This window comes from Monodelphis domestica, chromosome 1 (genome assembly GCF_027887165.1).
Source record: "Monodelphis domestica isolate mMonDom1 chromosome 1, mMonDom1.pri, whole genome shotgun sequence".
NCBI classification, from domain to species: domain Eukaryota; kingdom Metazoa; phylum Chordata; class Mammalia; order Didelphimorphia; family Didelphidae; genus Monodelphis; species Monodelphis domestica.
In genome coordinates, this window is record NC_077227.1 from 658093344 (window position 1) to 658117891 (window position 24548).

The following is a 24548-nucleotide window of genomic DNA, read 5'->3' on the forward strand; positions in this document are numbered from 1 at the left end:
TTATTTTGGAATTTTGGTTATGTATGAGTATGCTCTTACAAAAATAACCAATATGGAAGTGTGTTTTACATGACAAAAAAAAACAAAATTTTTAAACTTAAACAGCAAAAAAATTAATAATGAAGGACAAAAAAAGAAAGTGATGGAATAAATGCTAATAATAAATTTTTAAAAGAAAGAAATACCTTATAGCTGTGTGTGTGTGATGGATTGGAGAGTTAAGAGCCTGAAATCAATTAGAAGGTTATTTCAACTGTCTAGGTGAGAGATGATAATGACCTGAATTTGGATAGTGGTCACATAGTAAAGAGAAGGAGATGGCTAGAAGATATGTTGTAAAGTTAGAAGCAAGAATGATAAAGATAAAGGCAGTGGAGAGAAAAGAGTCAATAACTATGCCAAAGTGGAGAGTCTGGGTTACCAGAAAGATAGTGGCTCTCTCAACGGATATGGGAAAGTTTGAAGGAGTGGGTTTGAGAGGAAAATGATGAAGATGAGATATCTATGGGACATCTGTAAGGCAAGGCAATATGGGACCAGAGCTCAGGAGAATGAAGAGGGTTAGATATCTAGATTTGGAAATCATCTGCATAGAGATGATAATTGAACCCAATGAAGTAGAAGATCAAATCCTTGAGAGTGTAAAGAGGGAAGAGGGCCTCAGAAAGTCTGTTCTCACAAAAGGAGCAGGATATGGATGACAATTAGCAAAAGAGACTGAAAAGAAATGTTAAACAGGAAGACAACCCAGAGAAAAATGTGCCCTGAAATCCAAGGGAAGAGGGAATGTCTAGGAGGAGAGAGTAATTAATGCCAAATGCTTCAGTAGAGTCAAGAAGGATAAAGATTAAGAAACTGTCTTGAATTTAGCAATTAAGAGTGCAAATAAATGAAGAAAAGATGGAGAGTTTGTATAAATATGCACTAAAGCAGATTATGGCTAGAGATGGAAATTTATCTCTCTCAGATGATTTAGGGAAGATTTCTAGTGATTTCCTAGAACCTTCACTTTCCTCATAAATGCTCATGAGCTTGTATGAAATTATTGACAAATGTAGTCCCTTAGTATCAATGAAATGAAGTTAATGACCTTTGGCTCCATGAGTAGGAGGGACAAACCAGTTCTATAAGTAAACTAAAAAGGAAGAAAGACACCATCATAAAGATAGGTGTGGGGAGTCTAGCTAAACATAAATATGAATTATGTAGAAGGCCCACAAAATTATAGTTGACCACAAACTCAGTGTGAGCTAAAATCAGCCATAGTGCTCATCCTACTGGACCAAGTAGGGAAGGAAAAAAGTAATCTCTCAACTCTACACTGCATTAGGCAAAGCCTTATTTGAATACTCTGTAGAGTTTGTGGTCATCACAATTATTTTTGTAATTATAAGTCAAATTTATATCACATTTGACAGTTTATAATCTGCATTCCTCTGAGGTAGGCCAGGCAAATATTATCCTCATTTTAAAGATGAAGAAACTAAGGCTCAAATGCCCAAAGTTCTATAGCTAGTAAGTAGAAAATCTGGGATTAGATTTAGTTTCTGCAATATCTGTCTGAACTTTATCTACCCTCAATGCTCAGGTGCTTTTAGGCTCAGAGAATGTGCATCACCAAAAGTGTAATCAAAGTCAAATTCCATAGTTTAAAATTTTTATTTTAACGATTTCCCCTTTTACTTTCTGCAAAGTTGAGTCTTTTGCAGGTTTTCTTTTTGTTTTCTCTTTTAGTGCCTTAATCCCCAGCTCCCTTCACCTTTCCCTTGCAGGAGCATCTGTAACACAGGCATACAAAAGCTCCCAGATGTTACGAAAATCTTCTCAGCTGAATTTAATTTCATTTTGTAAGTACTAGGCTAATTGCTATGCATAACAGTTTCACATTTGTCATCAAAATTTGGAAAGTAAATATTTCTCATTTCTATCCTCAAGGGAAATTTGTGATAACTTACACATAACCACCATCCCAGGAAATGCTTTTCAAGGGATGAATAACGAATCTGCGACACTGTAAGTAAGCTCTAAGACCCAGAGCCTCTTAGCAACAGTACTTTTCGTACCTCTAGCTCAAGGTTTTTCACTGATTAGAAGGTTTTTCTTTCTTAACCAAAATTAACATTGTTCTCTACACAAAGCTAAGAGTAAAGAATAGGAATAATGATCTGTTCAAATTGTGCCCATGACAAATGATCCCAAGATAATGTGCTGGCTCAGTATGAATTTTAGTCAAAGGAGTGATCTGGATAACACATCTAGCTAATTAACTCATTTATTTTCTCTTGTATTGAGGAGATACTTAGGTACTGGATAAACACTCCAGTTTCAACCCTTTTAGTTATATTTAGCCATGAAGAAACTGAGGCAGATAGAGGTTAAAGTATTTTGCCCAAGGTCACTCAGTTAATATATATCTGGATCAGAATTTGAACTCAGATCTTCCCAATTCCAAGTCTACCATTTTATCAACTATAACATCTTAATAGTATATTATCTGTATAAATTATCTACTCAATTAATAGGCATCCCTTCAACTTCCAGTTATTTGCCACCACAAAGAGAGCTGCTTTAAATATTTTAGAGTACATAGGTTCTTTTTCTTTTTCCCAATTTACCTTAGGAAATAAACTTAATAGTAGTATTGCTGGGTCAAAAAGCAAATGCAGTTTTATAACTCTTTGGACATAAGTCCAGATTGATCTCCAAAATGGTTAGATCAATTCATAGTTCCACCGACAGTGAATTAGTCTTCTCCATTTTTCCACATCTTCTCCAACATTTGTTATTTTTCCCTTTTATCATTTTAGCCAATTTGATAGGGATGAAACAATATCTGAGAGTTGTTTTTATTTGCATTTCTCTAATCAATAATGATTTAATATGATGGAACCCCCCCAAAAAAGACAAACAGGTTAATTTTTTTAAAAACACATAAAGATCTATATGAAGTTATGAAGAATAAAACCAGAACCAAGCAGAACTCAAGAGAATATTATATACAGCAACAGAAATATTGTTTGAAGAATGATTTGTGTATGTCCACCTCCAGAGAAAGAACCGATAAATAGAAATAGATGTAGTTAAATATACACAGATAGATAGAAAGGTAGATAGATAGATAGATAGATAGATAGATAGATGATAGATAGATAGATAGAAGATAGATAGATAGATAGATAGATAGATAGATAGATGATAGATAGATAGATAGAAGATAGATAGATAGATAGATAGATAGATAGATGATAGATAGATAGATAGATAATAGATAGATAGATGATAGATAGATGATAGATAGATAGAAGATAGATAGATGATAGATAGATAGATAGAAGATAGATAGATAGAAGATAGATAGATAGATGATAGAGAGAGAGAGAGAGAGAGAGAGAGAGAGATAGAAGATAGATAGCATGCATATATCTTTTTTTTCAAATGATACATTCTCTAATGTGGGTAGAGGAGGGCAGGTGATAGTTACATGGATATTTTAATGTAACACAATTAAATTTAAGCTTTCAAAAATTATCTACTAAATCATAGATTGCTATCTATATTAGCAAAGGGAATTACAGCACATAGTTTCCCCACACTGATGAAATTCCAGATTTTTCTCTTATTCTTTGAAAACTATTTTTACCTATGGTGACCAGATGGTTCAATGGATAGAGTACTAGGCCTGGAGTCAGGAAGATTCCTCTTCCTGAGTTTAAATCTGACTTTAGACTCTTACTAGCTATGTGATCCTAAGAAAGTCACTTAACCTTATTTGCCTCAGTTTCCTCATCTGCAAAATGAGCTGGAGAAGAAAATGACAAACCACTTCAATTCCTTTGCCAAGAAAACTCCAAATGGGGTCACAAAGAATCAAATATAACTGAACAAATTTTCACCTGAATTCTGTCAATCTTTAGTCCTATTTTTTCCATTATTCTCTAAATGGTTCTCCTCTCTATCTGACCTATTGTTCTCAGTTTCCTTTACAGGATCATCATCATTCTCATACTTATGAAATATAAGCATCCCCAAGCCTTTGTCCTGAACCTTCTTCTCTTCTCTCTCTACTCCCTTAGTGAGTTCATATACTCCTAAGGATTCAATAATGATCTCTTTGCAGAAAAGTCACAGATCTCTAGATCCATTTCTTATCTATCCCCTAAACTCCAATCTTGTATCACAAATTGTCTATTGGCCATCTCCACCTGCATGCCCTAAGAATCTTGAACTCGACACGTCTAAAACAAAACTCATCTTTTTCCCCAAAACCATCATGCCTCCAAATTTCATTATTCCTCGACTTCAATGCCATCATCACAGTAACCCAGCTTCCTAACTTGGTAGTCATCTTTGATATTCCCTTTTCCCTCATCCCTATATCTATTCAATTGACAAAACTTGCTGATTCAACATTCTTCACACACCTTATTTTCATTCCTTTCTCTCCTCACACAGGAGCTATTATAGTTTAGGTCCTTATCACCTCTCTTCTGGACTTTTGTAATAGCTTCTGAATTATCTCCCTGCTTTCAGTCTCTCCCTTTCTCCAACTCATTTTCCACAGATTTGCCAAAATGATACTCCTAAAACACAGTTCTAAACATAACATTCCCATTCCCACTCCTATCTTCAATGATTTTACATTCTCATGGCGGAAAACAATTCATAAAGAAGAGCTGGAAAGAGGTGGAGAAAGAGGGGGAAATGGTATCAAGATGCCTGGGAGGTGGCATAAAACCCGGGCAAAGCTTAGCTTTCAGAGGACGGGGATCCAGGGGTGAAGTCCAAAGCTGAAATGATGGAGAAATGAGGATGACGACTGGAGCATAAGCTGCATTGCAAGAGGATGGCCAAGAAGTGGCATAGAAACCTGGTGCTAGGCAACATCATAAGGTGAATGCTTTCCTATCCATTGGAAAATGTGATATCTCCTTCCTAGAAGGTCTATCTCTTCAAAGAGGAGAGACAGACTTAGATGCATGCATCTGGAATGATTTAGAACAGTCTTACTTGAATCAGGATATGATCGGTAGCTTCTCAGCTAAGTATGATGTGATTCTAAATGACTTAGGTAGAACAGGTAGCAGGAAGAGAGAGAATGACATCCCTCCCATAAAGACAACAAGTGCTATGAGGTTTCCATGAAAGGAGAGAGAAAAATCATTGAGGACAACTTCATGGAGGAGGTGAGGCTTAAAGTTATGAAATCCTAGTCGTTCAGGGCTGGGAGAAACCTTGGACTTCAGCTAGTCTAACTCTGGATAAGAGAATTTTATGGATAAGGAAACAAATTCAGAGGCTGAATGGCAGTAAGTTTCCCATGGCGTGTGAAGGGGATATTTGAGGAGATTAATATAAAAGGAAGAAAGAAGTCATGTGAGATAGAGGTTGGATAGGTAGGTTCAGGCCAATTAAATACTGGAACAAGCATTTTAAATGAATGGCTATGGCTATAGAAGCCTACCATAAGGAGGGGTTTTTATTACATTGACCCTTCATTCTTTAATGTTTCCATTTTTCCAATGATGTCCCTGACATGGGAATGCCCCGTTATAGCACAATTGAGATCATTCACAATTTCTCATCCTGTGTGGCTCTTGTCTGTCTATATCCCTCCCATAAATCTTCGACAGCAAGTCTACCAAACCTGCTACCTAATAGCCTTCTTTTAGTCTTATTGCAATTACGTGGCTACCAATGCACCAGTTTATTATCTCTTGATCTCAATATAGCCATCTCCTTTTTGCTAATTCCTTCTACACGCTTCTCCTGTATAATTCTTTATTAAATAATGTGTAACAACCTTTTAATGCCCACCATGTGTCTCTCTGTTGTCCTTCAGTGTCTCATAAGTTGCATTCTTTATTAGCTATGGTATTACATATGTGTTCCGGTGATGTGGCTTTTCTGGAAAAATATTGATGTCCAAAATACGGGTCTTTGTTTTATAGAGAAATTTAGGACAATTAAGAACACAATATAATTTTCCAAATGTCGTGTAACGCAGTCTCCTCCCATTCAATTCTGGCCCCAGCTCATTATGCATCTATATATAGTGTTTGTCCAAGATATATGTACTAATAAAAACTATTACAATAGCTAGCCTGTATATAGAGTGCTTTAAGGATAACAAAGCACTTAATTACATTATCCCACCATTTCACAGATCTGACAGAGGCAGCATCTGAGGCTGGCTTTGAACTTAGGTCTCCTGAACTCCAGGGCCAGCACACTGGCAAGCTATGTTCAGCCACCAGGCGATCATATTCTGAAAAATGAGCAATCCTCTTTATCCACTTGGCTTTTCTGCGTGACTATTAAACCAAATTCTTTTGAGTAATTATGGCTCTTATTGAGAAGGCTCTGCAGTGCTCCAGGGATTGATGCAGTCAGCACAATGTCATTTGCAAACAGGATCAATTGGAGGACCTCATCATCTGTATACAGGGGATTCCTCTTCAATTTAGATTCTATGTATGATGGTGTCATACTCCTTTAGCAAGTTTACATCTCTTTGTTTTATACCTCATTTGATATTTATAACCAGAGGACTTTCAATTAACTTTGACATATATAAGGATGATATCTTATTGGAAAAGAGTCTTTAAAGTAACATTCTACCCCATTGAAACAATTTTTTACAATAACAAGCACAGGGGTATCTTGTATTCTCTACACATTTCAGTCAATCCAGGGTTTAGCATAGTGCCCAGCACATCATAAGCACTTAATGAATGCTTGTTGACTTCACTTGACTCATGGCTGTGAAGATGTATCATTTACAAAATCCTTCCAGTTGCCTTCTCATACATTCATCAAGGATGCTCTCAACATGTGCGTAGATTTTTCTCTTAGAGATTTTGTGCAATTGTAGGTCTATGGGATGACAGTCTTCCAAATTTTCTCAATCCTTGTTTCTTAGTCATAATAAGGACAATGATTTTCTATTATTTCATATTCTCCTCTATCTCTCATATATATTGATAATTGATCCCTCAATGCTCTCAAAATTTTATCATCTCTGACATGAACCTCCTCTGTGTATATATGGGATAGTTGATCTGATCTTCCATTTTTGTTCTAGTACCATTTTTATTTCTCCATGTGGCATACTGAGGACTGTTATGTTAGAATGAAAATATGGTAACTTTAATGTCATCAATGGGCAGAATAGTTTGTCATAGAAATCTCAAAAGATGGTTAGCATTTTTCATTTATTAACCTCCTTCTAGTTTGATTCCTTACTACTCTTAGGATGAACTGGTTTACTTGGATTTTTTGCCAAGTTTCCTATAAATGTGATTTTCCCAATGATATTTCTTGCTATTACTTTAAACTCTATTGTACATAAACTTCCAGTGTCCTGCTCTATAAGACTTTATAAATGAGCTTATATCCTAAACTACTTAGCAAAGAAACCTAGTCTTTGCTGTCTGCAGCAGTTTCTCCTCAGTATAGTGATGGGTCATCAATTAAATTTTTCTAAAAAAGGATATCATTTCATATCTGTTTTTTCCTACCACTTCCCATTTTGTGGTATCAAGAGTTTTTTTCAAATAGTCCAAGTTATAGTACTTTCATTTGTCCCCCACATATTCTTTTAATTTATAATCATTCTAATTTACTTCTGATATTTATCTTTGCTCTAATAAGTCAATATCTAATTATATACACATTACTCATTAAGAAATTATTCCAACATTGGTAACTAATAGTTTCCTGTCCATTAAGATATAATCAATTCCACTTTTGTGATATTATTTAGTGATCAAGCAGAATGTCTTCCAACTTTCTTCTTAAAGAAAGTAATTGTGAAATATAGGCGTGTGAGGCTTTTATTTAAGTCTTTGGTGGTTTTGTTACTTAATTTGATTCATATTTCACGATGTTATTTTTCAAAATTCTCCTCCATTCCCATTTTTACATTGAAGTCATTGAAATTTAAAATATAGGAATTTAATTTGGAAGGCCTTACTCACTTGTTCATAGATTATCTCTACCTCCTCATCATCTACATAAAATTGTTGGCACATAATGTTGGCACATATGTTGGCACATAAGCTACAATTATCTTCATGGTGGTCTTTTTATAAATGTTCATCACAAGCACTCCAACTAAAATGGTGAAAAAGTGTCTTGTGAAATGATGCTTCTTATTGTCTTTGTACATATGATATAACTCCTCCAGCTCTTTATTTGCCTCTCCTAGAAAGATCTATGAGTCATCTTTCCATTAAGCTGAATCTTTCCATTATGACTTCTGGTTTCATTTATAGCAAGAATATCAAGATTAATTTGAATAAACACCTTCAGCAGTATGTCTATTCATTGGCTTCTGGACACATATCTCATATTTAGGCAGAACCAACAGTTAGGTTAGACAACTTTAAAACTACATAATTCTAAACAACCTCTGTCTCCTTTTGAACCATTCTGCCATTTTTACTGCAAAAGCAAAAAGCAGCTGCAAAGAACTAAGAACTGTTTAGTATTTTTCTTTGTTTCATGGACTGATGTAGCCAAAGAATTCATCACCAAATGACTAGCTTACTAGTGATGAACCTTTATACTTGGTAAGTTGGTCCTCAGAAAGTAGACTTAACCACATGAATGGGTCAGTGGAAATTGCACTGGATATGGAGTTGAAGAACTTGGGTTCAAATCCCACCTCAGTTATTTCTTACCTTTGCAACTTTGGGTATGACATTTAACTTCTATGCACTTTCTCATCTTTAAAGGAGGAAGATTCAGTTATATTAGAAAGCCTAAGGGACCTTATAATTCTAAATCTATGATCTTAGTTTCCACTTAGGCCTTTCCAGCTCCAGCCTCAAAAATGCCTCCAATCCATCTTTTATCAAGTCCTATAACCTTGGACTGGGGGTACCTTAGAGCCAATGTGTCAGAATCAAACACATACATTCCATATGCAACCCACAATACTCTTAAGTGGGACCCAAAACAGATAAATGTCATCTGTGGAGGCAGCTAGGGGACTCAGCGATTGAGAACCAGAGCTTAGAGGCACGAGATACTAGGTTCAAATCTGTCCTTAAATACTGCCTAGCTGTGTGACCCTGGACAAGTCACTTAATCCTCATTGCCCAGCCCTTACTACTCTTCTGCCTTAGAACCAATACACAGTATTAATTTCAAGGTAGAAGGTAAGGGTTAGTTTTTTTAATGTAATTGGAATATATTTAACAAAATAAATAAAAATACAATAAAACATGGATAATGTTCATGGATTTTTTCTGTACAGTTTAGTGGCCCCCATTTCTATTTGACTTTCATACTACTGCCATAAAGAATAGAGAAAGTCTCAGGGAACATTATCAAGGGCTCAATTGTCACTGACTTTGTAATGCACTGGCATCACACCCAAGACCTCAGGAAGTTTTTAGCACAGCCCAATATATGAGTTGTTCCTAGGGACACACAGAATATTGGACATTAGAGGTTTCAACTCTTGCTTTCTCTCTCTTACCCATCAAGTCAACTAGATCTATACTCAGAATATTTGACTCAGTTTGGGACATAAGACCAGAAGTTCTGGATCTGTTTTTTTTAATTAATTGTCATAAGCAGCCTCCAAGCAGGAAAGAGGTTAATGTCCTCTTTATTTCTGTTGGAAATAACTATCTTCCTACTCCCCCTGCAAAACTGCCCAGCCCCGGTGATTATGTTAGCCCATCTGATGTTGAATAAAAACTGAAAATGAATAGAATATGAAGTAAAGTATATATAGGGCAAAACAGTACAACTTAATATCATGCAGCCTAAGGGGAGTAGTGTTGGGTATAGGGGCTGGAGAAGAGACGGAAGAAAAGAAAGGAGAAAAAGCAGAATGGGAAGATATTAATTACAGCCAATATTATGGCTGTCACAGGTTAATTTAATCAGTAAGGATTTGTAAATCGCTGTTATGTCCCAGGCACTGTGCTAGGTGCTGGGACAACAAAAGCAAAGAGAAAAAGTCCCTACCCTCAGAGAGCTTACAGTCCCAAGGGGAGACAACATGTACAGATACAGACATATACAAACTAGAGCCAAGATCACTTAGGAGGAGAAGGACTAGCACAAGCTCAAGAACTTGAGCAGCCCAGAAGAGTGGCCAATCCTACAGATGTAAGGGGTAAATGGGATGCTTTTTTACTACAAAATGCCAAACCTCCACACAAAAATTGTATGATATTCTTATTGTAGTGCCATTAATTTATCATTGTTATTATTTTAAGGGTAATCAGTATGCCCCAGTGGGATGTAATTGCCCTGCCTCAGAAATTAATGAGGATTCCGCCATTTCCATCATGGCCCACAGTGGCATTATGATTTCCATTCTCTTCAGAGGTTAGCAGATCAATTGGAATGGGAGAGATTAGTCATTTACCTAGCTAGTCCTCTTGTTCTAAGCTGAATGAGCCCTTCTGTGAGTGAAGGATCATGCAGAGTACCCTACTGAAGTAATGGTATTATACTTAAGGAGAAAAGCATCGGTTTCTCAGCTCTAAAGTTCAACTCCATAATTAGAAAATAATAAGAGCAAGCCTTCTCTTTTCATTATTAGTGGTATTTGAGGTTCGCACTCTATGTGGCCCCTCTTCCCTCTCCTTGCTCAAATCCATACCAACTCTAAGCTCATTTGCTAAAAACAAAACATTTCACGGGATGCCTGAGTAGCTACATAGGACGGATGCCAGAGCTGTGCAAGTCAGTGCTAAAGTGCTATAGAGCCACGTTGCCTTTTCCTGTAGGCGTCTCAGAGAGGATGCTTTTAAATGATCCCCTCCTAATCAGAAGTCACTGAGCTGCATCACAGCTGAAGCCAGCTGCCCTGGTCCTAGCTATACCGGACTGGGAGCCAAGAGACAAGGCTGTCTGATTAGCTGTGTGACGTTGGGGAAATCACTTCATCTCTCTGGAACTCGGTTTCTTCTTCTGTAAATTGAGTAGAGTAGGCTAGCTAACATTCTAGAAGGCTGGGTCAGACAGCATGGGCTCAGCCACCACTGTCATTCACTATCCCTCACCTCTCTTTCTAGAAGAGATCACAGGGATTCTCGAGGCTTCTCAGAGGGTGACTCTGACCTCTCTTCTCCTTCCTTCTCCCTCTCCCTAAAACTGCAATGACTGACCTCCTTTCCCACCTCCTTTCCCAATCTGCCACCTCCATCCCTCTGGCCCCAGCCCTTCTTGACTTTGTGGCTGCAAAGGGGAAGAGGAATAGCTTTGAAATCAAGGATCTCAAACCCGAGGGACACCTTCCTTGACCTCACACACTGAGGCTAACTCAGCTAAGATCTGCATGAGATTGGTGGAGAAGCAGAAGTGACAAGTAGCCATGGAGATTCCCTGTCCCACTAGCAAACTCAACCCTACCTCACCCTTCCCAATCCTTGTCTTCCCAGACCATCCCTCCTGATTGTCCCATTTGGAAATCACTTTTATAGTTTCCCCTCATCCATTCTCTCCACCTCCTAGTATTCACTAGAACCTAGCTCTCTCCTGAAGTTACTGCATGTCATCATATGCTCTTGGAGTTTGGATGCCCCTTTTTCCACACAAAGAACTAGGAATATTCATAATGAGATGACATCTAGCATTTCTATAATACCCACTAAATACCAAGCATTGTGTTAAGAACTTTACAAATATCTCAGTTGATCTTCACAACAATTTTGGGAGTTATGTGCTCTATTGGCCCCATTTTTTATTTTTTTAGTCCTTACCTTCCATCTTGGAATCAATACTGTATATGGGTTCCAAGGAAGAAGAGTGGTAAGGGTTAGGCAATGGGGGGTTAAAATGACTTGCCCAAGGTCACATAGCTGGAAAGTGTCTGAGGCCAGATTTGAACCCAGGACCTCCCATCTCTGAGCCTGGTTCTCAATCCACTGAGCTACCCAACTGCCCCCTATTAACCCCATTTTATAGATGAGGAAAGTGAAGCAGAGAGGTTAAATGACTAGCCCACAGTCACACATGCCTGAATCCAGATTTGAACTCATGTCTTCCTAATTCGAGACCTGGCTCTTCATTATCAATATACTTTTTATCTCTTGCTGTCACTTTTAGACACTCTTTCCTGTGCCATTGGCACCTAGCAACTACCTCTTCTCCTTAAGGCTTACTTTATCCTCTCTGGAAATGTGTTGCTGTCATCTATGGATTTCCATGTCATTCTTCCTCTTTCCAAACAAGCACAGAACCTGACTTTATTTTCTTCTGCTCCTCCATCTCTTACTCCCTTAAGGACCTTGGTCTCCCACTTTCTCAGCCTCCCCATCTTCAAGGACCTCTGACCCCAAACCACTTCTACTATAGATAAGCCTAACCAGACTTCATTCCTCCTCTTGATTAATTTGCCTCACCTGTAGGAATCCTTAGTTAGAGCTCTGGTTCCAAGTGACCTGATGTGGGGCATCTTGACTAAGAACTCCATAGTTCTGATTAAACCCGATTGTTTTACAGCAGCTAAGGATCTAATTAGGCCAGACAAATGGTCAAGAAACCTAGGTTTTAGTCCTGAATCACGGAATCTTTGAGTAGGCATAGATCCCAGAAGTCAACTAATCCAATCTAACTGAACAAGAATCTTCTCTGCTGCAGAGAAGTGATCATCCACCATTGGCTGGAGACCCTCCAGGGAGAGGGAAGCTTCTGCCTTCCAGGGCAGCCCAAGCTAATCTTTGAATAGCTCAAATTGTGACAGTTTATTTTCCTTGCTTCATGCCAAAGCTTGAAGCTTTCTGATTCTTCTGCCAGCTAATTGTGTAACCTTGGGCAACCACAACCAAAATTTGCCCTTGATTCTCTCCAAGTCATGAGGATCTTATGTTGGTGTTGATGAAAGGACTTTAAATGTAGTCTTTGGTACTCAAATCGATAGCAGTAGTATTGATGCCCAGATGTTCAGAAAGGATCATCTTCCACATCTCCTTTGTGCTAGCTAAGAACATTCCAGTGGCCCAGGGTGAGGAAGAAAACATCTACCAAAGATCCAGAGGAAGGGAGAGGAGAGAATACTTTGCCATTAAGATTTTCAAGCAAGGATTATGCCAGAAACCATAGGGCACTCAAGTTAATTTGACAAAGATTAGTTTTTCATCTCAATAGCCCCAAAATGTGAATAATTGTGAGTCACAGAGTTAGCTTTTCGCCTATCTTCAAAACATACAAATATGCTTCACAGGAAGCAAACCTGATATATGAAAATCTGGATTTGCAAAGTTCAAATCAATTGAACAAACAAATATCAAGATACTAGGTGCTAGCCCCTGGATCATTTAGGCAATAAGGACTGTCTTTAAATGATATCATAACAATAATTAATGATAAAAGGTATTTCCATAGCACTTTGGTGTTTGAAAAATACTTTACATATATAATTTCATTTGATCCTCCCAACAACACTGTGAGAGATAAGTGCCACAGGTATTATTTTCCCATTTAAAGATTAGGAAACTGAGAGTGAAAAAGATTAAGTAATTTACCAAGAATTACATGGTTAAGAAATTTCAGAGGCAGAATTCACTTAGGCCTTACAAACTTGAAGATCTGCACTCTATATATTATTGCAGGCTTATGAGAATATGATCTGCCCACAACGTTTTATGCCCACAGTTACTGTGAACAGCAAGGTCCACATATAGACAAATACACTAATAATTTGTCTTTGTGGGTGCTCCCCAAAAGCCACTGGGGGGGAGAATTAAATAAGACAAAGGTCATAGAAATGTTTTTTTATAAATGGAGAAGGAAAAGGAATACATTCTGGAAGAAAGGAGAGAGCAAGGGTAGGAGACATTATCACAAGCCAGCAGGAAATAGTCAGCTTACTCATTTAAGAAGCTGAGTCTCGGGGGCAGCTGGGTAGCTCAGTGAATTGAGAGCTAGCCCTAGAGACGGGAGGTCCTAGGTTCAATCTGGCCTCAGACACTTCCCAGCTGTGTGACCCTGGGCAAGTCACTTGACCCCCATTGCCTAGCCCTTACCACTCTTCTGCCTTGGAGCCAATACACAGTATTGACTCCAAGACGGAAGGTAAGGGTTTAAAAAAAAAAAAAAAAAGAAGCTGAGTCTCCTTTTTCAGAGAACTAATGTATTAGGACACTTGAGCAGTGCTTTACATAGACAAGCTGTTATTATTAGGAAGGTTTTCCTGACAACAATCCTAAATTTGCATCTTCACACCTTTCATTTCGCCCATCATTTCTGATTCTGTCCTCTTCCATATGAAATTCCTTCAAATACTTGAATGTGACTATCATATCTCCCCCTGAATCTTCTCCAAACTGAACATTTCTCATTCCTTAAAGTAACTCTCACAGGACATGGACTTGAGGCCTTTCCCTCTTCTAAATATTTTATGGCTTCGCAATATTCTTCCTTAAGTGAGTTACCCAGAATCAAACACAGTTCTATGGATTTGGTCTAATAGGGTCAAGTCTGGCAGAACTGTTACTGGTCTGCTCCTAAAAGCAATGATCTTTTTATGCTGCCAAAGAGTGAATTGTCTTTTTTGGTCACCACATCACACTGCTGATTCATACAAAGAGTGCAATCCACTTAAACTTCTAGATTTTGTTCTTTTTTCAGAAAAAAAATTGCTGTCCAGATATGTCTTTTCCATTTTATATTTCTGCTAATATTTTGAACCCCTAAGGAGGCTTATATTTAACTTGTCGAATTATATCTTCTTGGATTTATGCAAGACAAAATAAACCCACAAAACCAAAAGCATTTTTCCATAATAATAACAAAATACAAGAAGAAATAATGGAAAATGGAATCTCATTCAAAATAAGTATACAACATATAAAATATTTTGGAGTCCATCTATCAAAGCATACTTAACATTTGTAACAGATAAGATGATAAAATATTCTTGTTCAAGGAACAGCAGGAAGACCAAGTGTCACTTGACTGAAATGTTTTGAGTAGGTTTGGGGATGGAAAGTATAAGAAGACTGGAATGGTTTGTGTGGCAGGAGGGTGAAAGATTTGGAAGACCAAAAAAATGGTTTTGTATTTGATGTTAGAAATGATCAGGACCCACTAGAGTTGGAGTGGGCATAGGGTTATATGGTCAGACCTACACTTTACGAAAATCACAACAAAATGGAGAATGGACCAGAGTGGGAAGAGACTTTTGGCAGGCAGGCCAATGAGCAGCCTATTGAAATGGTCTAGATGGATATGAGAAAGAACACTATCCATATTCAGAGGAAGAACTGTGGGAAAAGAAACACAGAAAAAAAAAACTGCTTGATCGTATGGGTCGGTGGGTCTATGACTGAGAAAGTAGACTCTAAAAGATCACCCTAGTGCAAACACCCTAGTGCAAATATTAATAATAAGGAAATGGGTCTTGATCGATAGCACATGTTAAAACCAGTGGAATTGTGTGTCAGATATAGGAGGGGATGTGAGGAGGAGAGGGAAGGAACATGAGTCTTGTAACCATAGAAAATTATTCTAAATCAATTAATTAAATAAATTTTTTTAAAAAAGAAATAGTTCAGATGGAGACCTATATCAGTCATACCATACCTTTGGTCATACCAAAGGAGGGAAGTGGGTGTTCAAGAGAGGTGAAAGAGATAGGTCTTGGCAACGGACTGGATATGGGGGAGGAGAGATAGTAAGGAGTCAAGGATGACATCTAGATATAAGACTGGTGGACTAGAAAGATAATGGTACGCTTGACAGTAGTAGAGAAGTTTGGTGGAGAGGTTTAGGAAGAAATACGAATTAAGTTTTGAATATATTAAGTTTAAGATGTCTCTTGGATATTCAGTTCTAGATGTCTGATTGGCAGTTGGAGATATGGGACTAGATGTCAGTAGAGAGGGTAGAGTTGGATAGTAGATTTGAGAATCATGAGCAGAGAGATGATAATTAAATCTATGGTTGCTGATGAGATCAATAAATGAAATAGCATTCAGAGAGAAGAGGGCCCAGGACAGAGTCCTCTGAGACATTTAAGGTTAGTGGGCATGACCTTGATGAAGATCCAGCAAAAGAAACTGAGAAGGAAGCAGCTAGGTGGCTCAGTGGATAGAGCACCAGACCTGGAAATGGGAGGTCAAAAATGAGCTCAGACACTTTCTCATTGTGTGACCCTGGACAAATCACAACCCCAATTGCCTAGCCCTAATTGCTCTTCTGCCTTGGAACTTATACTCGGTACCAATTCTAAGGCAGAAGGTAAAGATTATAAGGGGGGGGACAAGACAGACAGAGAGAGAGACAGACAGAGAGAGAGAGAGACAGAAACTGAGAGGCAGAGAGAGACAGAGAGAGGGAAGGAGAGAGGGAGGGAGAAAGAGGGAGGGATAAAGGAGTGGGGAGAAAAGGGAGAGATAAAGGGATAGAAGGAGGGAGAGAGGAAAGGAAGGAGAGAGAGAGAAAGAGGGAGGGAGAGAGAGAGACTGGGAAGGAGAATTAAAATAGGTAGGAGAACCAGGAAAAATTATGTCCTAAAAACCTAGAAAGAAGAGAGTATCAAGAAGAAGAGGGTTACCAAGAATGTCAAACACTGCAGAGAAATCAAGAAGGATGAAAATTGAGAAGAAGCTCTTGGATCTAAAAATTATAAGATCATTGGGAACTTTGAAGAGAGCAGTTTCAGTGGAGTGTCAAGAAGAAAGTTTGAGATAATGAAGTGAAAGAATATTTTGTAGATGGCCTTCTCAAGCAGTTAGCCATAGAAAATAAGAAAGATATTGGATGATGGTTAGCAGAGATGAAAAAATCAAATAAGGGTGTTTTGTGGATAGGGGAGATATGGTAATGTTTATAGGCAATAGGGAAGCAGCCAGTAGTCAAAGAGATTTTTTGTGGTGGCAAAGAATTGGAAATTGAGGGGATGTCCATCATCTGGAGAATGGTTAAACAAATTGTGGTATATGATGGTGGTGGAATACTATTGTGCTATAAGAAATGATGAGCAGGATGATTTCAGAAAAAAAAAAGCTGGAAAGATCTGCATGAACTGATGCATAGTGAAATAAGAAGAACCAGGAGACTATTGTACCCAGTAACAGCAATACTGTATGATGAAAACTGTGAAAGACTTAGCTACTCTCAGCAATTCAATGATTCAGGACAAATCTGAAGGATTTATGACAAAGAATGTTATCCACCTCCAAAGAAAAAACTGTTGGAACCAGATGCAGATCAAAGCATACTATCCTTCACAATGGTTTATTTACAGTTGGGGGGTGACTCTAGGAATTCTTTGTACCATAAGGGCTTAAGAACCATTATTTTGTAGAAAACTGAGGGAGACCTAGATTAAGTGACTTTCCCCAAAGTTACAAAGATAAAAACAATGAAGAAAAGCTTTGACCTTTGGTCCTCTGACTCCACAATCACTACTCCTTCTACTGGGACACCATGTTGATCTCCAAAATCTTTTAGCTAAAAAAATTTATTTGATTCTATTCCATTGAATTGTCTCAAAATGACTCCCATCCATATCCACATGCCCGCAATATTGGACATAGAAACTAAACTAAAACAAAAGATATTCCCTGGCCTCTGGAAGCTGAAAATCTCAGAAGTTAAACCTCCTGTCAGTGAGACATGCAGCTAGGTATGTGTGAATTATAGTAATTTCCTTAGTATCAAATACCCAAAAGAATCGTTTTCCATTTCTTAATCTCATTTCTTTGAGTTTATTCTGTCCCTATTCCCCATCTCACCTCCCCCTTTTCTGCAGCAAACTATATGGAAATGGATTTGAAGAAATACAAAGCCATGCGTTCAATGGGACGACACTGATTTCACTGTAAGTATTCTCCTTATTCCCGCAGCTCATGAATAAAAATGAAACATTAATCTGGCGACCAGATCAAATTCAATCTTCAGCAACTAACTCTAGGTAAAAATAAACTTTCAAGTGGTTAGTCATCAGCACTTCACATATGTTACCAAGCAACTGACTGGCTGGAAACCCCAAAGCACCCTACTTTCAAAGACAGAGCAGGCTGCCTCTATACATAGAGGTTGACAGTTTGCTAAATATTCAGCACTCCACTTCATACTTTCTTCATCTCACAACTTCCTTCTATAATCCCCTTTTCAGGTAGATGGTATTTCAGAGAAGGCACAATTTTAGTGGGGGGCAGGGGAAACATAATTCTCAAGAGGTTTCTTTCTAGGCTCCACTATTCAGAAATCAGACCACAGCCAGAGCAGAAAAAGCAAGCTAGATTTCTGGAGCCTGTTTTCCTGCTGTCCAACAGGTCCTAAATGTTCTTTTCCAAGTCCCACCACAGCACTTTGTTCCTAGATCAACCCTTGCTTAGAGAAAGGTCATTCACCTTTAACTCAGTAGCAGAACCATGCCCCCACCATGCTTCCTCTTCTTTCACCTTTCTTTGGTCTCTTGGCTTCATGTCAAATGCAATGAAAGATCTTATGTGCAGTTGATGACTCAGTGGACCCAGTGATGAAGGACAGGATAAACAAAACCAATTTTACAATATCAGTGCTACGTAAAATATCTATAGAAAGGTATTTTTAAAAAAAACACAATCTTGCAACAAGTATATCTACATAAGGACTTGATTATTTTAAAATGGAAATAAATTAAAGGAGACTGTCCATATTACTAAAAAAAAATCATACAGTTACTGACTCCATAAATTAAAATTCCATAAAAGTTAAAATTCCATAAGTGAAGCAAGATAGTTGGTTCTCAAATCTGAACCAAATACCTTTTTATGTGATTCTCCATATCTAAGGTTGACTTTTACCTCATTGTATATATAGATTTAGCTACATACACATATGCCTTGAATATATAGAGATTCACATGTAGCAGTACAGTTGCTTGTCTAATTCATGGTGCACTTGGGTTATTTGAATTTGTTTCTGCCATGAATATGCATAGATACTCATACCCTGTCTGTTATTTGGTTCAACAAAATTTCAATTAATCAGAATTCAATTTCCACCTGTGAAAAGAAAAAGAAAAATTAATTTTAATTTTGCTTAAAAAGAAAAAAATTAAATACTATAAAATTTAAAAAAAAAGAAAAGAAAGAAAGAAAAATAATTTAGAGTTTATGCCCCATACTCAGTGCTCACGCAATTCAATCTCCATCTATCTAATAATCAGTGACATTTGGAACCAATGATTCTAAACCCCAGTAAGAGCAGAGATGAGCAAATATATGCTGTCATATTTATTAGACTATACTTAAATCTGGAAAGAAGATTTTAAGAACATTTTCATTGATGCATTCATTCATTTCACAGATTTGTTTTCATTGTTTTCATTCAAACTGAAAAGGGGAAAAATGTACATTTTGAAGTACTGTCATTTCTAGGTATTATTATTAGTCAGTCAACAAATATTTAGTAAGTTCTTATTATAAACCAAGCACTATACAGTCATTATTATTATTAAAGCTGTTGTGGTTCTGATTTGTTCTCAGTTATCTAGAGAATTCAGATAACTAGTATCTGCTATTGCTAGAGCATTCTAGTGGCTTATGGGCCAATCTGACATTTTTTTTCTTTTAGCCTCTCCTATTGAATTCTAAAAAGCAGTCACATGTGTGCTGGCATGCTGAAGGAATTCACCTCTCCATTCAGAATAGCTCCCCAAAGCAGAAAGCAGGGAAAGTGTGGTCGATTTATTTGTTTTTTGACTGGATTACAAAATGTGTAGATAAAAAAGATGATGGTAGATGGAATAGAACTGGGCTTTAATAAACCAAGCAAAGCTCTCTCTTGTGAAAATGTGAACAATTAATTTGAACTGGTTGTCACGGGGATTATTTACTCACATAGCCCAATTTGAAAGATTTACGATCATAACTGAACATAATTAAAACAAACTGAAACCTGAGGAAGAACTGTGGCAGCTTGGGAAAGGGAACTCCATTTGATTTAGATTTCAAATAGCAATTGACTCTGACAACCTGATCTCTTTGAACGTCAAAATATACTCAAGGGATGGGAATGTGCAAAATGCGTGCATTCTAAGATACTATGAAAGGGCTGAGAGTTTCCACAGTAACACACTTAGGAGAAGCATTCCAAAAACAGTCCCTGGGGAAGTGGGTTGCCGTGTATTGATGATTTTTAGATGACAAGAATGATTTGGAGACCAGCAAAAGGAAAGGCAAGAAGACATAAAGGATTCCACTCTGAGACCAATGCCTGGTTAAATAGCCAATCGTTGCTGACTTCAAGACTCCTAAAAGCCTGGGCAGAGGTCCTCCCTTCAATGGCATAGATCCCCAAACCCCATCTGCACACTAATAGAAGATTTTCATGCCTTCATTTGAGCCAAAAGTCATCATCTGGTCAATAACCCAACCTTTGGGGATTTTACCCCATTGGTTCTTAGAGGACAAATACTAGATTCACCATTAGAGTAATTATTTAAAGGTCTCTTTGGCTTCATGCTAGGATCTCCTCATCTCTCTTCCCTGTACCTGCCTTGCTACAATGAGACATCATAGTAGGGCTTGAGTGGAAGCCTATTTACCATGTAGCTCCATAGTAATGGCAAGGCTGAACAATGCATAGGTTCGCTAGCAGTTTATCAATTGTTTTCCTGAATAACCCAGAATTCTATAATGAGGATCCAAAGGCCCCAGTCACCTTTCCTGCTCTGGGAGTATGACCTTAACTAGAAGTAGAATAGCTAATTAACTCTTATATAGAACTTACTAGGGACCAGGCACTGTGCTAAGTACTTCATTATTATCTCATTTTTGTCCTCACAATAACCCTGGGGAAATGGGATGCTGTTATTATCCCCATTTTACAAATAAGGAAACAGAGGCAAATGGAATTTAAGTGGCTTGCCCAGGGTCACACAGCTAGTAAGTTTCTGAGGCCATCCTTGAACTTAGTAGGTCTTCCTGACTCCAGGTCTGGCACTCCATACACTGTGCCACCTAGAAGACAAAAGACTTGAACCATGAGGGCAGTCAAATTCCCATTTACTCTTAGAAGAAATATTTGCTAGGATATAAACTGACAGAGAGAAGGCTTTTTAGACTCACAAGGCCCAGTTAACAGCTCAGAGCTGAACAATTAAGCATAAGGAGCTCTAATTTAAAAAAGCAACAAAAATCCTCAGGCAACTATCCAAATAGCTTCTGTAGGGGACCTCTATTGACTCTTAGCACTCTAGTTTCTGGAGAGTTTAATCCTTCTCTCTCAGCTCCTGATGCTACTCTCTAGACTTCTGGACACTGACTTGGATCCTCAGACCAGGCACCATAGCTCTTCCCTTCTGCCTTGCTTTATTATGGCTAGCCCAGACCACCCTGCCCAGAGACTTTGAGCCTGGCTAGTCCTCAGCCGGTAGGACTAGCCAAAACTGGCCCAGAAAAGACAATGTGATCAGCACATGCCCCCATTTAAGAAAGAAAAAACACATTTATGACCTCTAATATTATTTTTCAGTATTAATTATTTCCACTCCAATGTTGATATCTCCTCAATTAATTAATTAATTAATTGATTATTAATGATATTGATATGAATTGATATTGATATGATATGATATGATATTGAATAATAATGATATTAATGATAATGATAATGATAATGATAATTAATACCAATTGACTTTAACAAAAAGATATTTACTAAACCCATAGGAAGAAGAGAAATCCTTGAATCACACTCTTCCTCTATGGCTGGAGAGAATATGCTCAAACCGTATAATGGCTACACATGTTCCTCCCACCAAGGGGCTTACTTAGTGTGTTCTAGTTGATGGAGGAGTTGCTCCCTTGCTTGTGGGATATGGCGCCTAGGAATAGAAGTTGATTCCCTCCTTGGCTGTGTCCAACAAATTGGCCTTAGGGCTGGCTCCTCACCAGACAGGCCTGAAAGGGAAATTTAGTTCTTTGGCTTCTGGTGGTCCTTCTGATGTTTTGAAATTCATGAGGTCATCTCCTAGGCCATCTTATACATTCACTCACCTAAGACTGGGGTGGGTACAGGATGAAATAGAATGCAAAGGAGAAAAAAAGACATAAAACTACTGTGTGCTCAAGGCCACACAGCAGTCAAAGTAGGGAAAATAAGGGCCACCTGAACAAAGACTGAGTTTCAATTCTTCCATTGGAATCTTTTGTATGCCCTCTTAGTTCCAGTTTAGTGGTCCAAAAAAGGGCCTTTTTTTCACACACACACCCCTCAGTAAGCAGGAAAAAAATAGTCAGAGAATGCCTGTATACATACCCTAAATTGAGGACACGGTGCCCATATGACGCGCCATCATACATCTCCAAAAACAAACTCCCCAAGCATCCTTGTGATTCAGAACCAGGCAGACTTGAAGGCCTGGGACCCAGAGGGCCAACCTCTTGTTTTATTGGCATAAAAGGCTAAAAGAGGAGTATCAAGAAAAAAAAAAACCATTTCCATTATTCTTTTCTTGACCTCTCCCTCATCATTACTGGCTTGAAGGCTCTTCCCAGCTAATGATGAAAAAGCAGCTATTTACATAATCAGATTTCAAGGGTTCAGAGAAAAACTCTTGTTTCAAAAATATCCCTTTCATGATGTTTGAAGTTCCTTTAACGAGAGGGCTAAGCTTTTAGGTTCCCAAAGAAAGATCAAGTTAATAATACAAACTTCTTCTTGTCATGAGAAAGGAAAAACAGTAACAAATTTTTAATTAATTTGCACTAAGGCATAAACAAAGTGGGAGGGTAGAAAAGGGAGGATCTTGGAACTTGATATTGAAGGGGGAAAGATGTTTATCTAGGGGATCAGGAAATAGGAAAGACTGGAAAGAGACTAGAAGTATAGAAGATATACCTCAAAGTCTCAGAGAGGTTCAGTGGCCTCCCTAGAGGTCAATGAGAGAGGGAACTCAAAGTCAAAAGTTTTTCAGATCTTGTGTTCTTTCCACTATACTTTCACTTGATTGATTCTTGGCATGATGAAAAAAGACCCCCATCCTGTGCTGTCATCCTATCCCTAGGAGCTGCCAGTCCAAGACAAGTCAAACTGGAGAAGAGAAGAAATGGAGAAGGAGGCAAAATAGTCTTGTATCTCAGGCCAGGCCCTATCCCTTCTTGATTAACCTGGAATCATCTGCTTTCCAGGGGCTTCTGAAGCACAAATTTCCTAGGCATCTGCTAGCTTGTGTTGGACCTTAAATCAAACTGTCCCATGCTGAGGGGAGTAGAGCAGGCAGAGGAAGAGAGTTATTGGCCTGAAATATCTTTCCTTCATCTGGCAAATAACTTTGCCTAATTTTTTTTATTTTTTTCTTTTCCCCCTATTCTCTTTATGCAATGATAAATATTGCTACCTTTGCAGAAGCAAGCATAATTTGGGGTATGAATGCAATATTCACATTCCAATGCACAACATACACCTAGCATTTCTCAGGAATATTTCACACACACACACACACATACACACACACACACACACACACACACACACTCTAAGTCCTAAGGAAATGCCATTCTCTTCCATAGGGACTTGAAGGAGAATAAGAACCTGAGGAAAATGCACAACGATGCCTTGAGAGGGGCCACAGGACCCAATGTTTTGTGAGTATGATAGAGTATCCCCTCCTGAATAACTCCCTATCAGGGTTCAGTGGCTCCCATGACTAGAGAGATGCTAAATGCCTCCTCCACCCTACCCCCTGACACTTTGCCCTGGAGCTATTGAAACCATCCTCAGAATCCTCAACTAGTCCCCCATTCTTTGTACCTGAAGATGCATCTGTTAACAACCTCGACCCTATCAGGAATGTGATCTGGAAGTTGAGTATGTCATTCAGCATACTGCATGAGAAGATTTGAGAAAGTTCAAGAAGGCTTCCCTGCCCAAAAGCATCTCCACCAAGACAATACCTGGTACAGGCTGCTTGTAATATCTAGAACATTCTATAATCATGTGACTCTCTCCTCCCTCCCTCTCTCTCTCTCTCTCTCTCTCTCTCTCTCTCTCTCTCTCTCTCTCTCTCTCTCTCTCTCTCTCTCTCTGTCTCCCCCTTCTATCTCTTTTTACTCTCTTTCCTCTCTCTCCCCCTCTCTGTTTCTCTCTTTTCCTCTCTCTCTCTCCCTCTTTTTTTTACTCTCTCTTTCCCTCCCTCTCTTCCTCTTCTCTCTCTCTATCTCTCTCTCCCTCCCTCTCTCCCCCCTCTTTTCTGTCTCCCCCTCTCTCTGTCTCTGTCTCTCTCTCTCTCTCTGTCTCTCTGTCTCTCTCTCTGTCTCTCTGTCTCTCTGTCTCTCTCTCTCTCTGTCTGTCTCTCTCTCAGAATAAGTCTCCTTGTGATTCTTCAAATTGAGGGACTCTATCATTATGGAATAGCATTGTGGAATAGTGGTCAGAAGGAAAACACTCCAGAAGGCAAAAGGTGAAATTGGTAAAATCAGTAAAATTATGAGGTTGGAAAATTTGGTTTGCGTCTTTGGTGTCTTTCTCTTCCCTAATACTATTTTTTTCCTCCTTTTCATGTTCTGGGCCATCCATTAAGTCCCCCAAAGTCAGAACTGAAAATAGAGAAGTTCTGAGTTCAAATTTGACCTCAGTTACTTATT

At 38.3% G+C, this 24548-nt stretch overlaps 1 protein-coding gene across 3 annotated transcripts in view; it reads left to right on the plus strand.

Annotated features, from left to right (window-relative positions):
• LHCGR (luteinizing hormone/choriogonadotropin receptor) overlaps positions 1–24548 on the plus strand; it is a 77841-nt gene that overhangs the window by 39820 nt on the left and 13473 nt on the right. For 2 of the 3 annotated variants that reach the window (XM_007476844.3, XM_001382136.4), the window contains 4 exons: positions 1773–1847; positions 1936–2013; positions 17723–17791; positions 23475–23549. In XM_007476844.3, the coding sequence (XP_007476906.1) occupies positions 1773–1847; positions 1936–2013; positions 17723–17791; positions 23475–23549 (297 nt within the window). The remainder of the gene's footprint in view (positions 1–1772; positions 1848–1935; positions 2014–17722; positions 17792–23474; positions 23550–24548) is intronic. The other variant, XM_007476843.3, reaches the window with a different exon arrangement.